This window comes from Bactrocera oleae, chromosome 5 (genome assembly GCF_042242935.1).
Source record: "Bactrocera oleae isolate idBacOlea1 chromosome 5, idBacOlea1, whole genome shotgun sequence".
Lineage (NCBI taxonomy): Eukaryota > Metazoa > Arthropoda > Insecta > Diptera > Tephritidae > Bactrocera > Bactrocera oleae.
The window spans coordinates 34,560,992-34,578,499 of NC_091539.1; the positions used below are offsets into that span (position 1 = coordinate 34,560,992).

Below are 17,508 nucleotides of genomic sequence, written 5' to 3' on the forward strand. Positions count from 1 at the left end.
TAATTGGGCAGAAAAATTAAATAAAAAAATATTAAAAAAAGAAAAATTGAAAAATTGTCATCAATGACAAATTAGTGGCTTTTGTTTTCCAAAAATAAATTCATGGTTTCTTGAAAATTAAAAAAAAATACAATGAACAAAAACAAATTTTCAGCTTTAAAATAAAATTAATTATAAAAATAAAATATAAAAAAATCTATAAAGTAAAATCAAGTGACTATTTCGTTGGTTAAGCTAATTATTTATACATATAGATATAGATTAGTCTAAAAACACATATACGTATACACCTCCATTTATATCTATCAAAATTATAAGTAGCGCTACTCTTGGTCTACATGACTTGCGTCAATTATCCGTTCAGCGTATCCCCCCGCCCACATGCGTAGCTGTCAATCAAGTTTCGCATTGCTGTTGTGAAGTTGCTTAGCAATTGTGACATTTCACCAGTCCAACTTCATCGCAATTCATGCATTTCAGTGCCACAAATTCGGCCGTGAAATGATTTCGATGCACCGATTTTTTAGACCCATTACATGAGGGGCATGGCAGTAAGCGGTAGCCGCCGCATGTTTGACATGTGAATGTCGTAGCAATTGACTGTAAAACAAAAAATGAATAATTAATAATTCAAATTTAAATTCAAACATATAGTTAAATAAAAAGAAAATTAAAAATCATTAAAGGGCAAGTAACAAATATTTCTAAACAAAATCTTTTTTATAAAAAAGCAATTGAAATAAATAAATAAAAACTAAAATATTTAAATAAATATTAAAAATTATTAAAACATATTTCAGTGAAAAAAATTGTCAAAAATAAAGGCCAATTAAGAGTTAAATTAAAAAAAACATAAATACAGCAAAAAATCATAAAACAAAAGCTGATCGTGAAAAGTTATTACAATAAACAACAAATAAACATTTAAATAATCGAAAAAAATTTAAAATTAAAAAAAAAAATTACAACAAAAGATAACAAAATAATTCTTATAATAAATCAGAAATTTAGAAAAAAATGTTATTTATTATTTATTTTTTTCGATCGGTTTGTATGGCAGATATATGTTATAGTTGTCAAATGACAATTGTTAGGATATCATTGCATTGCATTGGATAATAATCGGTGCCAAATATCGTGACGATACCTTGTTAAATAAAAAAGTTTTCCATATAACAACTTGATTCCGATCGTTCAGTTTGTATGGCAGCTATATGCTTTAGTTATTCGATATCGGCGGATCCTACAAATAATCAGCTCTTTAGGGAGAAAAGGGCGTATGCAAAATATTAGATCGATATCTCAAAAACTGGGGGACTAGTTCGCGTATATACAGATGGACAAGGCTAAATCGACTCAGCTCATCTCGCTGATCATTTATATATTATATATACTTTATAGGGTCTCTGACGTTTTTTGGTGTTAGTTATAGTAATATTTAATAACTAATATTTAATATATAATAATAGTGTAAAAATGTAGTCAAAATTAAATAAGATTTAAAAAAATTAAGAAAATTACTAAATATTAGTAGAAGTAAACCACAAAATAAATTAATTAAAAAAGTAGATAATGTTACAAAATAGATAATGTTTTAAAAAAATTAGAAAATAAAGAAGTATAACAAACTAATTCTTATAAATGAATTTAAAAAATTCAAAAATTATAAAAACACACAACACGACAGAACTTGATATGCGGACACCACCCATTATTGTGTTTTCAGTTAAATTGACCATGAAATGCCACTCGTTGACGAATCAATATTTATTTGTGTGCGAAGGAATTTCCTTTGATCTAACAGCAATATGCCATGGGCAATGCTCTGAACCCACGTGTTGACAGAAAGACAAACAAACGACTTACCTTGTATGGTTTGAGCAGCTGACGCAGTTCACCAGATTCATTCAGTCGTTCCACAGTGTCAGCATCCTGCAAAAATAAATAATAATGCATAAATAATTAAACGTAAACACGAGCTGTTAGGCGACAGAGCCGTTGTTGATATATAATACATAAAGATGCATGTACAAACAAAAGACTTAAGAAGGAAACTTGCTTGCAATGTTTGGCAACTCTTTGCTTTGCAGCTGATATTTTTGTAGAAATAAAAATAAAATTTTCCATTGCGATAATCACTGTGGAAAATTATGTTATCTACGTCAAATGCTGACATCATATTTTTATACATTTTTTACTTTAGTTTTTGTTTTAATTTAGCGATTCAAAGCGGCATGGACAGTTACATGTACATATGTATGTATAAAAAAGCATACATATAAGCAAACAATTTTAATAAACTGTTACTTTGAATATTCAGCGTTACGCATAATTATACGCACACATACACATATAAATGTACATATGTAAATATGAACTTATATACATATAATTAGTAATTCAATTTGCGTGTGAATCAATTAATGCTACGCATCTAATTTCCATACGCTCATTAAATTACACCACACGCATCTTTCTTGACATAATCAAAAAAGTGAAAAGGCAAAGAGAAATTAAGTAATGTAATACAAGTATTTATGCTGTAACTGTTTTTGTATTTTTTTTTGCCATTTGAAATTTATTTTTCATAATTTATTTATTTCGCAAAAATAAAATTTATTATACTTCCTTCAGGATTTTACTAAATCGGCATGATGTTCATGTGCCGTACAATAAAATATATTTAATTTTATTCAATCTTCTTAAAAATATTCGAAGAGCAATATTATATTTTCATAAAGAAAAATATTACAAATCTGTGGAAGAAAAAGTTTTTTTTTACATACAATAACTGGGTTGTAATCAAAAGTAATGAATAAGTTTACAAAGTTGGCTTTTAAGTAAATAATTTGCGGTCTAGTGAGTATTACAAACAGACATAACGGTATGCACATACTTATATGTAAGTATGTATACTCAGTTATGGAAAGAAACCAATTGTACAAGTAATCGACAATTTCACTTTCCTCGTGAGTAAATTACGAGATGACGAACACTTGCTTTTCAGACATCGATTGTTTTCGACTTTTGTTGTAACTATGTAGGAGTATGTACTTGCACAGCTACTGCTAAATATTGGCCATGATAATGGCAGTGAGAGCAACGGTACTCACAGACAGTGCGGCGGGAGGGTAATTGCAACTTTTTCAGAAAAAGAAATATATACATTTAGACATACATATGTATGTACATGCTATGGTCAATATAACAGGTTTATAATACACGCGCAACTGCTGTGAACGTTTTTTTTATGGTTTTATTTATTTATTGTTTTTAATACAATACATTTTTATTTTTAAACGGACTGAGTATAAACCTTGCAGTATTCGAATGAATTTCAATGGAAATTGTAGCAGTACATTTGTTGAATTATTAATAACAGCGGGTGGGTAACAACTACTTCACACGCATGTGCATGAAGTTGGCAAAGTGGCAGTGAGGCAGCCACCAAGCACCCAAGCGATAAAGCAAATAAAGAAAAAATTTAATACAAAAAAGGCAGATAATGATGCGCTAAAATTGCGCTAAAATTGCGCTAATGTATAATGCATTTATCCAAATGTATATATGTTTGTATGCATGTATGTAAATGTGTAATTTCTATGCAGCGAGTGCGACCCTGTCTTTATGTCTGTATGAATAAATGGGTGTATGCATGCGAATCACTCGCAGCCTTGAGCAATTCGAAAAGTATGTGTTCATTAATGCAAATCGCTGCATAAAAATTGAAGTGTCAACAGCAGTAAGCCCCTGCCCCACCTTCAGCTGCGACGTGCAAATATCTACCTTCCAGATGTCACTGAAATTGAAAATTTCCGTTTTTTTGATTTCACTTTCAAATTCATGCAGTAGAAGCTCTAAAATTATTGCTTCAAAACAATGACTTAAGAAACATTTTTTTTGAAGTTTTTATATTTTTATGTCCTTGCAGACAATCCAGCAGGAACAAATATTTTTTTAAACATTATGTTAAACAAAGAAGTGTCAGGAATTTTGTTTCATTAATACTAATACTGAGCTCAGCTCAACAAGCGTAATATTCGTCCGTTACTGGAAGTACTTACATATAATGCTTCATGTAAAAGAATAACTAGTTCTAACCTAAAAGACTTTACAATTACAACTGTATTACATTGCGTTTTTCTAGCTGCCTCCTTAGGAATTAAATATATTAGGTGTTCAAAAATGATACAAATATGTAGGTTTCTCCATAGTGCTTTACTAACATTGTGGTGATAAGAATTGAGTTCTACAATAATATAAGGTCGTTATAGATTAGTACAGGTGTAATTACTTGGTGCTAGGTCCGGACTAGAATTATTTATTCTCACTAAACCACATTTACTTTAACTTCGGCTGCACCGCATATCTAATACCCTTCACGTGCGTATTTCTTATAGCATAAAAGGGTATACAAATATATTTATATAGATTTCGATTTCGACAGTGTTCTGATCTGAACTATTTGGATTCAGAACAATTCGGAGATCAGAGAGCTTTCTTGAATAATAATGGATACCAAATTTCGTGAAGATGTTTTGTTTAATATAAAAGTTGTCATACGAGGACTTGAGTTTGATATAGCTGTCATTACATTCGACATTCGAAATGTTTCTACTTTGACTATATTTATTGAAATTCATAAAAACGATCTGAAAATGAGTAAAAATTGGTTATTTGGTGGGGAGACCTGGTTGTTTGAAAGCGTTCTTTATTTGATAAGTGAAAGCACGATGAAAAATTCATTCAACATATGTACATATTCATTTAGTTTTTGGTAATAATATTATTAATATTTTTAACTTTAAACGGATAAAATATTAGGGACAACAACAATATAAGGCACTTACTATGTATTTAGAAATCATTGTTATAAAAAAAATACACTTGCATTCACATATTCAGAGATCGTTGCTTAAATTTTTAATATTTTAATTGAAGAAGCCTGTAATTTTTTTTTTGTATATTGTTCAATCTACGTGATATATGCGAATATGGCCCTAATGCACTCAAAAATTTGTTTTTAGAATAAAAATATATTTGAAGTTCTTGTATGTATTTTAAAACTTCGAGAACTGACGGAAGCTTTAGATAATATCAGCACCATCCAAAACGTCTTCACCAATAAACATATGATTTCGATTGCTGATGCCACAAATGTAGAGAAATATGTAACATACATATGTGGGGCAATGCCAGATTATTTTTTTAAACGAAAGTGTGCAATTAACCGGAGGAAATAACACATATTTGTATTATATGCAATATATTTTTGACCATCATTGTTCAGGTGATTCAAACAAGCGGGAAAATCAATTAACCGAGGGTCAATTAAACGGGGGATATTGTATTGGAATTTTATAAATTAATTCCTATTTCGCCATAATGGTTGTGGTTAAGTCCATGGCGTTATGTAATAACAATCTGCTTATAATAGTTGTTGTTTTCTCATTAGGGAGAACTTTGTAGAATGTGTTTAATCAATTAAAATTAATTTATATTAATCATTTCAAACTATTAGACTTGAATAAATCGGAATATTATTGTTAAAGGTCAAAGGTACTCAATTAAGCTTCAAGAACTAGTATTTGGCAGTTGTCTAAAAATGTATTGGTTTGTGAAAACTTCTTTAGATTTCAGTTGATTTTAATATTGATTTTTTCCGTTATTAGAAGCCAGCAGCTAATTTACTTTCCCACCAAAAAAGCACTTTTCTCTGCTCGTTGAACACATTTCACAAATACAATCAATTTACTACTAATCCACCAATTAGTTACTTTCTCCACTGCATGGAGAATTAAGAACAATAATTTGGATAACATTTCTGAAATCCTATTAATTGCCTTATAAGAGTTGTTCACTTTTTGGTATGATAATTTATACACTTTACAGATTAACATGAAAGTAAAATAATATCTCATAAAGTGATCATTTAAATACTTATTGGACAATGAGGTCATTACTCAATTGTGTTGTAAATTGTATAAAATTTGGGATTAAATTGCTGAAATAACATGAATTGCTCATTTTACTGTAAGCCATTAAGGTGTAATTTTGAAAATATAAATTTTTGGAAACTATTTTTTATTACAAATGTGCTCTTAGTATATTTAAAGAAACTTCCAGTACATTAATCATTTTACTAATAATATTATCTTATAGTATTATTTCGCGTCGTGTTCATCTGTGGCTATATTCATTTCAAAGGTACTGTCATTTCGCGTCGTTTTAAGTAGATGTCATTTGTTTTAGCGTGAACAACAATTTGTTTCATTCATTTGAAAATGTCGAAATTTGTACTAGATAAAGTGTTTTTGCGGGGAGTTCTTCTTCATTACTTTAACATGAAGAAAAGTGTTACCGAAAGCCATCGTATTTTACTTTACGTTTATGGTGGCCATGCTTTAGCCGAACGAACGTGCCAAAAGTGGTTTGCACGGTTTAAAAGTGGCAATTTCGATTTAGACGACGGAGAATGATCCGGACAGCCAAAAAAATTTCAAGACGAAGAATTGAAGACATTGCTCGACTCTGATGCATGCCAGACGCAAGAAGAACTTGCAAAAGTATTAGGAGTTGATCAAGCAACCGTTTCCAGACGATTAAAATCATTAGGATTCATGCAGAAGCTTGGAAATTGGGTGCCTTATGAATTAAAGCCAAGAGACGTCGAACGTCGATTCTGCATGTCGGAAATGTTGCTTCAACGCCACCAAAAGAAGTAATTTTTGCATCGGATTGTCACTGGCTATGAAAAATGAATTCCTTATGATAACCCAAAGCGCAAGAGATCGTATGTGAAGCCTGGCCAACCATCGACATCCACGGCAAAGCCGAATATCCATGGTGCCAAGGTTATGCTATGTATTTGGTGGGACCACAAGGGTGTGCTCTTTTATGAGCTATTGAAATCGGGTCAGACGATCAATGGGGACCTCTACCGAAAACAATTGATTCGTTTGAAAAAGGCCATCGCGGAAAAACGACCAGACACGAATCAATAATTTTTCATAATGACAACGCTCGGCCATATGTTACAAGGTCAGTTAAAAACTATTTGGAAAACTGGGGAAGTTCTACCTCACCCGCCTTATAGCCCAAACATAGCACCTTCCGATTACCACTTGTTCAGATCAATGCAGAATACCCTCACCGAAGTACGCTTCACTTTAGAAGAGGGTATCAGAAATTGGCTCGATTCTTTCTTGACCTCCAAGCCGGAGAAGTTCTTTTGGGATAGGATCCACAAACTGCCAGAAAGATGGGCAAACATCGTAGCTTCCGATGTGAAATACTTTGAACATTAAATGTATAACAATTTTTTCACAATAAAGTCTTAATTTTCGAAAAAAAACCGCATGAATTAATCATACACCCAATAATATTAAATAATTTGTAACGGTTTCCTACTAAATGCGTGAATCATGTTCAATGTGAGCTCTTCGAAAATTACTTTCAGCATCATATTATGTACAAGTATGATAATCACAATCTAGACAATCTAGTTAAACAAGTTGCTTCCCAAATCTTGGCTTCTGAAATATATATAACAACTTTTTGAGTGGTTGATTTCAAACCAGTATCGGAATTTCTACAAGACAAGAACAGTCTTATTGAGGAGGATATAGCGATTTTCCAACTTTTCGATACTACATTTATGACGGGTGTTCTTTTTAGATGTGTGGTTTTCATTGAAGCAATACAAATTTTTAGGGTTTATCTTTTTTGACAACTTTTACTTGAATTATATTCAGTTTGGTTTGTCATTTCATAATGAACAGACTTACTTCGGAGCAACGTTTGCAAATCGTGCAAATTTGTTACCAAAATAATGGTTCGGTTCAAGCGACGCATCGCTCGCTGCATTTGTTCAGCGATAAAGTTCACTTTTGGTTGAATATTACATCCACAAAAATCACTGTTTGGTGTGTTCTAATGGGAGACGAACTATTTGGTCCAAATTTCTTCAATGAAGTCGGTCATAATGTTGCAGTCAATGAGGAACGCTGTATAGCCATGATTAATGATTTTTTCGTTCCAACAAGACTGCGTTACATGCCATGTAGCCCACGAAACAATAAATTTATCGAAGTAAACTTTTGGTGTGCCCATTGTCTCCCGTCGTGGGTATGTGGCGTGAACTCGAAGCTCGTGCGATTTAACACCGCTGGATTATTTTCGGTGAGGTTAGGCCGTGGGGGCTTTTCGGCTAGAATTTAATCGAGACAGCCACATCAGTCACTTCCACGAAATTACTTTTCAAGAATAATGGCAACCCTTTATCTTTCTACTATAATATATTAAATGATATGTGTTTCGTTTCTTCTTGAAAACGAAAACGATCTGTCGTCTGCTTCAAAATAAGTCTTAGTTTGTCACTAAATTTATTTCTAGTGAGCATTCTCTTGAGGTTTGAGGATTGGAAAAAATCCCTTAGGGGACTAAGTCATGCAATTTTGTCATTGTTAACATTCCTTCTCACGCGATGCATTGTCAGGACGAAACAAAATTACAAATTTTTTCATATGGAACCGTTTTTTTTTATTGATTTCGATCTTCAAGATTCACAGGAAATGTTGATGTTGTGGTTATGCGATAAACCTGCATTTATTTGAGATATTCGGCTTTAAATATAATGCATATCATTTCATATATGTTTTCAGACATAGTTATTTTTTTAACTAGTGCTTCCCAATTTCTCTTCGTCACCATTAATTCCTTATCTTTGCTTTTTACTTACATACCACTTTTTGATCACAAGAAATAAAATTTGTAAGTATATTTTAATACCACTATTCATATTGTCTTTCCATATGCATTTTATTAGGAATATTTCGCAAACTCGTTTCTTAAACTCAATAATATATTTTGCGACGTTCAACTAATGAACGGAAAGTGGCACTTTAGTTGCACCTATAAAATTTTATGATCGATTTTCAACTTTGTATGCTTCATAAAAGAGTGTAAATAAAACTGAAAAGTCATATCAATACTCGAAAGTCGGGCGCGCTGAAAAGTGTGTCTATACGAAAGGATGTCAAGTGGTCTCAACGCATTTTCAGCTTGATATAAAACGGTTAGTTATTGCGAAAAATTAAAAATAAACAAGTAAGGAAGGGCTAAGTGTGGATGTAACCGAACATTTTATACTCTCGCAAAGTCAAATAGTATACTCGTTTGAGATTTCTTCGTGGATTGACTGATATTTTCGGTAGAAGGTCAACTTAGGCACTGGGGTCCACATATTTAGTACTTACGGACTTAAACAGTTTTGATTCGATTTAGACAATTTTTGGCCACAAGGTGGCATACTTTAATCGCATTCTTCACGCAAAGTTTTATCCCGATACAGTCATTGTTGCCTGATTTGCATAGTGGAAAGTGAAAGATTCAGATGGAATTTAAAATGGTGTTACATGGGAAGTAGGCGTGGTTGTAGTCCGATTTCGCCCATTTTCACACTATGACATAGAAACATGAAAAGAACGTTACGCACCGAATTTGGTTGAAATCGGTTAAGCAGATCTCAAGATATGGGTTTTCACCTAAAAGTGGGCTGTGCCACGCCCACTGTCTAATTTTGACCGCGGTTCTTATAAAGTCATCTTATACCATCTTAGAGATAAAATTTAATGTCTCTGGCGTGTTTAGTGGTTGATTTATCGCGCTTTTAGTAGTTTTTAACAGTACCGTTATATGGGGAGTGGGCGGAGTTGCCACCCGATTTCAACTATTTTCACACCGTCAATAGAAGTGCTAAAAACATTTGCTTCTAGTGAATTTTGTTATTATAGCATTAGCGGTTTAGGAGATATGCACATTAAACCTATTAGAGGCGGGACCACGCCCACTTTAAAAAAAAAAATTTTAACTGCAGATGCCCCTCCTAATGTGATCCTGTATGCCAAATAAGAGTCTTGTATCTTGTTGCGGAGCTTGGTTATGGCAATTTATTTGTTTTAGATTAATGGCTTTTTGTGGGCGTGGCAGTGGTCCGATTACGCCCATCTGCAAGACCAACCATCTCACGGTACCAAGAAACATGTCTACCAAGTTTCATAAAGATATCTCAATTTTTACTCAAGTTACAGCTTGCACAGACGAACAGACGGACGGACGGACGGACAGACAGTCACCCGGATTTTAACTCGTCTCTTCATCCTGATCATTTATATATATATAACCCTATATCTAATTCGATTAGTTTTAGGTGATACAAACAACCGTTAGGTGAACAAAGCTATTATACTCTGTAGCAACAGGTTGCGAGAGTATAAAAAATGAATAAAATGCGAAAAATGAAAATTTGCAACAGCAACAATAAGTGTGGTAAGATCGTACGCGAGCAGTCAGTCTGCAGCAACAAAGCTGCAATGAATAATCCTTTACTGTGTGAGAATATTTATATGTGTGTGTGTGTCTTTAGTGCGCATACCGACTTGTTTAATTTGTCCGAGACTAAATACCATAAAATATCTGCTGTTGCAATAATAACAAATACAACAGTTGCAGCTGCAGATTTAATGGTTTTAAGGCGACGTCTTAAGATTGTTTACCAATTGTCTTCTCTAGCGTTTCTTGCTATTTATTTATATACCCTGAACAGGGTATATTAAGTTTGCCACGATGTTTGTAACACCCAGAAGGAAACGTCGGAGACCCTATAAAATATATATATAAATAATCAACATGATGAGCTGAGTTCATTTCGCCATGTCCGTCCGTCCGTCTGTATATATGCAAACTAGTCCATCAGTTTTAAGCTATCGATCTGAAATTTTGCACCTGCCCTTTTCTCATCAAGGAGCTGCTCATTTGTCGGAACGAGCATATAACTGCCATACAAACTGAACAATCGGAAGCAAGCCCTTGTATGGGAAACTTTTTTATTTGACGTAATATCTTCACGAAATTAGGCATGAGTTATTATTTAAGGCAACAATGGAATCTCCGAAGAAATTGTATTGATCGGATGACTATAGCATATAGCTGCTATACAAACTGAACGATCGGAGTAAAGTGCTTGCATGAAAAACTTTTTCATTTGACGAGGTAACTTGACGAAATTTGGCATGAGTTATTTTCTATGGCAAGAATATAATCTCCGAAAAAATTGTTTAGATCGGATCGCTATGTCATACAGCTATCATAAAAACTGAACGATCGGACTAAAGTGCCTGCTTGGAAAAAAATTTTATTTTTTATTGCCGATTCACGAAATTAGATCTGAATCAAGTTATTGTAAGGAACCTTTGTACCTGTGAAGGGTGTTATAGCTTCGGTCCAACCGAAGTTAACGTTTTTTCTTGTTTATTTTCCGTTAGTGAATGACGCAACAATAGAATCGCATCAGCACGCAATGAGGTGTTAGAAATAATTGTGTAAAAATGAGTTTTTCGCAATTTACGCTTTTGAGAATGCAATGGCAATTGGAATCTATTGGATAGTGTATTAGTTCCATACTTGCATCTATGGATGTTTGTATGCCTTGTAAAGAATATGCGTGATTTATTTACTTTGTGACAGGGCTTATGGTGGTGAATTGGCTAACACTTGATTCGCTTTTGAGTACGTACTTTCAATATGCCACACGTAATTCTTTCAACTAGTTTCATAAAGGCTGTTTATTTAATAAATAAATAAAAACACAGAACATTTATAACATTTAATGTATTTTAATAATCGGCGATGCATTTTGAAAAGATTTGGATTCACCGCAAAAGGTGTCTGGCGGTGAAGAAAATTTTGCTGCTTAAAAGTATCTTAAATCTAAAAATCAAAAAAAAAAGTTTATAACAATAGATGAATCTATTGCTACTCAACATTTTGATTTTTGACAAAATGGCGGCTTCCCAAACAAAAAGTTGGTTTTCGCGAAAAAGTTCACACTACAGAGTGGCTTAAAAATTGAAATTATTATTAAAAATCTTATTCATTCGCACGTTACCTGACAATCAAAGAAGACATTGAAAATTACCAAGTCGACCCGCCCCGCCGTTTCGGAGAAATTTTCCTCACCGACTCAGAAAACAGCGTTTCGAGAAAAATGCGTTTATTGTTTTGGGACCCGATTACCTTAAGTTAAAAAATATTTTCTAATACGCTCATATCTTCGAAACTATTTGCCGGATCCACTATTTTTTCGGAAAAAATTTTTTAAAATTCACAAGTGGGATAACTCCTCAATGGACTTAAGGAGTAATTTCAAGATTTATCCCAATCTTTCTGAAGGTATCTCAGATCAAAACATTATTACTTAATCTCTGACAATGAGTGCTTGCTGTGCATTTAAAAAATTCAAAAATTCACTTCAAAACAATTAGTCTCGAACTCAGACTGTAGGTTAACGAACTTAAATTAAGTTATTTAGTGTTGCAATGAAAATAATGCAATAAAATCGTGTGTTTTATATAGGTACAACACCTACATAAAGGATGATCCATGTACTAAAATCTGAGTTGACTATTAAACCAGTAAAATCTTTCCTCTCTTATTAGGCATCATAAAAATACTTAAATCAGTCTTAAAAGGAATAAAATAGAATCTAGGAGGAGACTTTTCATTATTGTAAGTTCGTAGTCAATTATACTTAATTGTTGATTATTCTCTAAAAAAATCTAAAGAATACTGCACCCTTTTAATAGGTGACAGGCCTAGCATACGTCCCGTTTATGTAGACATGAATGTTTAAACTCCAAATTAAAGATTTTCTCATAACTTTCGCAATAGATAGTTTAATGGTCTAATTTCCATAAATCTGATCAAAAGATTCTTGGACATTTGGAGATAATTGCCTTTAGTAGGATTGATGGGCTTTCGGATGTTGGCGACGGTGATAATTGCAAGTAATTAATAGAAGAAAGGTGAAATATAATGACAGCATTGTCATAGATATATAGGACATTATAAGATTAGACTTAGGACTCAAAGAATATCACTTGGATTTGAATATTATCTGTATCTATTTAGGCACTCAATTCACTTGGCGCCGAGGTATGTATTCTGGAAAGGCCTCTTTAGTGAGACACCCTGTATATGGCCCCCTCTTTATGCGTGTAGAAATTCATAAATATGTTTAGGTACATGTTGACAAATGTCAAGACAAGTCTGTAGACAACTTTTTGAAGACAAAAGCGCGACAAGCGCTCCCTTGCAGATAATTACAGCAGCGCGCCTTGCTGCGACATACGGTTTGGCCTTGCATGCGCGGCAAAGGAGGACACTGCATAAGCTGAGCACTGATGTGGTGAAGCCACTTCGTGACTTATTCATCTTTATGGTTTTACTTTTATCTTCATTTAAACGTCAGATTCAGTTGATGCAGCAATTTTTTAAGGTTGTTATTGTACGACTTATTACTACTGAAACCGTTACAATGCATGCTGGAAGAAAATGCTTGAAAGCTAAAAAATATGATTACTGCAACATCTGTATAATAATAACACAAAAAAAAAACAATCACAACAACAATATTTGGCCCTTTCTGGCAAATGTTTACCACGAAAATGTCAAATGCAACTCAGCGCATCAAAATTGTAGAGTTGTAGTTGTCATCGCGGAAATTTTATTATAATTTATTATTGCAACGTGCTCCATCTTCTGTTACAAATGTCCGGATAATGCATATATCTGTATGTCAATATATAAGTACGTGACTTTTGGAAGCCATTTTTTATTATTTTAAATTTTATACTCCTAAACAATGTCTTTAACATTCAAAAGGAAATATCGCAGACTCTATATAATATACATATACATATGTACCATAAATGAACGATCAGCGTGACGAGCTGATTTGAATTATCTATGTCCGTCTATTTGTTCGTCCCTACATTTTTGAAATATCCATATGAATGTTTGCACTTTTATCCCCAAGAAGCGGCTCATGGTTCATATGGATAAAGCTGCCGTAATCACTGAACGATCTAAATAATTCTAATAATTGCTTCGGTGAAATCCAAGTTAGCTCTTTTATCCTTTATTTAATTTTTATTGTTTATTTATTTTTTTCTCTACTTTACATTTTTATATGAAAATGTATACTTACACCAATGTGTTGGCCTTCCACAAAGAGTTGAGGTACTTTTATCGCTTCCGAGTGCATTCGCTCCTTTATCTCTTGCTGATACTCGATGCTCATGAAGACGTCCCGTTCTTCGAATTTCACAAGCAACGTACGCAATATCTGCTTGACATTCGCACATTTGGCATATGTGTCACGTATGATGCCCATACTCGTTGTATAAAGCACCACCTTACCGGCATCCTTTTCCTTGAAGTTCTGTAAAAAAATAGAAAAATGAAGTAAAATTAGTCAACTAGTCAATCTAAGCACTACTTGTCTAGATTAGAAGCTATTGTATTAAATAATTATTAAATACTGAGGAACTAGGTATGGGGACAAAAAAATTATTAAGAATCATTCAAATTTTCTATTTTATACCATATATAATAAATAAGACAACAAAGGTCTAAACTCCCTATAGCACCATATTCTATTCGAATATTTTAATCCTATTTCGTATTTTAAATTAAAAATTTTCAAACTGTAACTTTGTATCGAGAGCAACACTTCGTGTATTGTATTCCGAGTGTTCACAATTTGCATAGACGTTACTTCTCATATATTTCATCACTTTGTAATCGACCTTGATTACTGTTAATCGAAGAACGACACTGTATCAAAACAATCTTTTAAATGTTAATATAGCGCCGTATTCGCTTTGCGTAACTTTTCTCTTTTCCCCGAAATAGCAGTTGAAATCAATTGTTTTATAATGTTTGTTGGAATAGAATGCTGATGGTCTTTGCCTTCGATTCAGTCACAACAAACTTCAGTTATTTTTAATCACAAACGTCCTAACATTTGTGGTGCTGTTAAAATTAGATTCTTTTTATCTGAAACAACAATAATAATTCAAAACAAGTAAGGAAGGGTTAAGTTCATTTTATATTCTTGCAACGTGCAAGGATACCTCAAAGGCACTATTTATGCAAAGTTTTATCCGAATATATTCATTGGTGCTTGATTTGTGTACTGGAAAGTGAATCATATAGAAATTTTTATTACACAGGTGCCCTTTATACTAATACAATCCCCTGTATCAAATAACAGGTTTATATCTTAATTTAGCGCTTAGTTATGGCATTTTATAGGTTTCCGATCAATTGTGTTTTGTGGGCGTCTGTGGTAAAAACACTGCCTTTTTGAGAGTCCGGCGAAAATTCGTTCTAAATAGAGTCAACTGTAATACTCAAGGTCATTCACCTTGTTGCTACAATATGACTGTCAGAATGTTTTAATTTCCATAGCTTAAAAAAGGAATTTGTGGGAAACATTCTTAAGTAATCAAGACAGTATTCAAAAATCAATAAAAATATTTGAAAAATGAATTGAGTAATGAAATAGTATATCTTTGAGGAAGGAAATTAAATTTCCGTAATTCCCGTCCCATCATTTTTACTACTAGCGGAGGTCTCTCGGCAAGCGATGCTAAATAATCGATCGAGTATATTTCTGACACGGAAATATTCCCATGCAATCAATCGTTCGGAGATAGCTTACATTTTTTTGGGTTATTAAGATTCACTCAGTAATCTTAGTAGTGGACCCGGCATCGTTCACCGAACTGAGTCAATAAACTGTACAAGACTTTGATATAATATGGCAGGTTTACTCGTATATATATTAACATAACGTAGCTAACTGTTCTATTTCTGATAGCCTTATGAGCTTATTTGAATACTATTGGTCGCAATTTAAAAATATTTCCACAAATACACTTCAATCGTTAGCTCCAGATTAGTTGACAGTCATTCTCAAAACACTCAAAATCGAATGAAATAAAAGCGTGGTTATATCATATATGTTTGTATGAAATGTAAAGAATATATAATATGAATTGACAAAAATTTAAATTTTAAAAAATATACGTGAGATTTTAAAGGATTAACGTTTCAGAAATACTTTTCACCTGACGCAAAAAACCAAAACAATTTTCTTAAATTTTTTTCTGGAAATATATCCATACTATTTTGAATTAAATCAATTTCTAATAATTTTTCAAATATTGACACTTTGAAGGCTACATAAATATCCTGACGTACTGTTTTGGACTTGTAAAGTGGATTTGGTATACATGTTTGGGATCCATATACATTTTCTCATATACAATAAAAACGACATGGTCTCACATATTCTGCAATGAACTGCTTTTTTACAACAAAACGTTGTCACTTCCAAGGGGATGGCATTTAATATGATTACGATTTCATATTATGCAGTTAAGTTCATTTGATCTCTTTATTTAATTTATGAGCAAAATCAAAGTTCATACTTCATTTTTTTGTATTAGCGCCTCGAATTTGACTGACTTAATTATTTTTTATTTTAACTAGAAATGTTTTTTTTACAAAATTGGCATGCCTGCAGCTGAGTAGATAGATAGGCCAACTAAAAATAGACTCAAAGCAACATTTTCCATGCCTTCATTAAAAATATATGAAATGTATGTTTGTGTGTGTGTTTGCTTTTGAATTGGTTTGCGTGGCGTCACGTCTGCGCAATGGGTGTGTTTCTATGTATGCGCTTAGTTGCAATTATTTTTAATTAAATTTGCAAGTTCTCTATGCAATGGCATGCGTTCACCTAAAAGTGGCAGTGAGAAGCGATGATGCAGCGCTGGCAAAATGCTTATTTTACAGTTGCGGCCAAATGCGCTCGGCATTGTTTGTTCCTTGTGCGTGATCACAATAAATAGACTGCAAACACCTTTTTTGTTGTTGTAAAACAATTTTTTTACACAAATTTTTATCATTGCAATTTATGTGAACCTGTGCACACTTCACATGTACGGAGTGCTCTTGCCATCTATATTAGTTGTTGCTGCGCTGTATATTGCACAACAACAATAATACATTGACATTAAGGAGTAAATAGTTGTAGTGGCAGTTCAAAGTGGCGCACAGTCTAGTTGATGTGCGCATCTGGTTTGCACCGGTGCAAGTTAGCTACAAAAATATACACATAATCGTACACGCACACACATACACACATGATCGCTCATTTGTTTTCCAGTTGATCCTGTTTGCATTAGCAATTATTTTATTTTTGTTGTTGCATGTTGTGCGCCTTTGTGGCTTAGTCGGTGTACGCATACCGGTTGCAAATCAAGATCATGGCTGCATGGCTGCCACAACAACACACATGCATCGAAAGGCGCATACTAACGGTTTTTTTCTTTAAAATATGATTTTGTTTTTCGTGAAAAGCGCAGCCAAGGTCTAGTTTGAACGTGCTCCTACAACTTTATTTTGTAGCCAGCTTGCTCAATCTCATTTTTCGCACTGGTTTCTTGTACGAAAATTCATTTTAAGATTTTTTTTCTGGTTTTTTGGGCCTGTGCAATTATGGTGAACATATTGCGATATATTTATATATTTGTAGTTTTTGTGGGTTGTTAGGTATGTGACATTCCATTAGATTTTGTAGGTCAACTTGGTATTTTG

The 17,508-nt window shown here is 33.1% G+C and overlaps 1 protein-coding gene across 2 annotated transcripts in view; it reads right to left on the reverse strand.

Moving 5' to 3' along the window:
* Positions 1-220: 220 nt before the first annotated feature.
* LOC106619284 (GATA zinc finger domain-containing protein 5) overlaps positions 221-17,508 on the reverse strand; it is a 105,991-nt gene continuing 88,703 nt past the window's right edge. For both annotated transcript variants that reach the window (XM_036371719.2, XM_036371720.2), the window contains exons 3-5: positions 14,048-14,281; positions 1,867-1,932; positions 221-600 (exon numbers count right to left, since the gene is read on the reverse strand). In XM_036371719.2, coding sequence (XP_036227612.2) covers positions 427-600; positions 1,867-1,932; positions 14,048-14,281 — 474 coding nt within the window. In that variant the 3' untranslated portion in view covers positions 221-426. The remainder of the gene's footprint in view (positions 601-1,866; positions 1,933-14,047; positions 14,282-17,508) is intronic.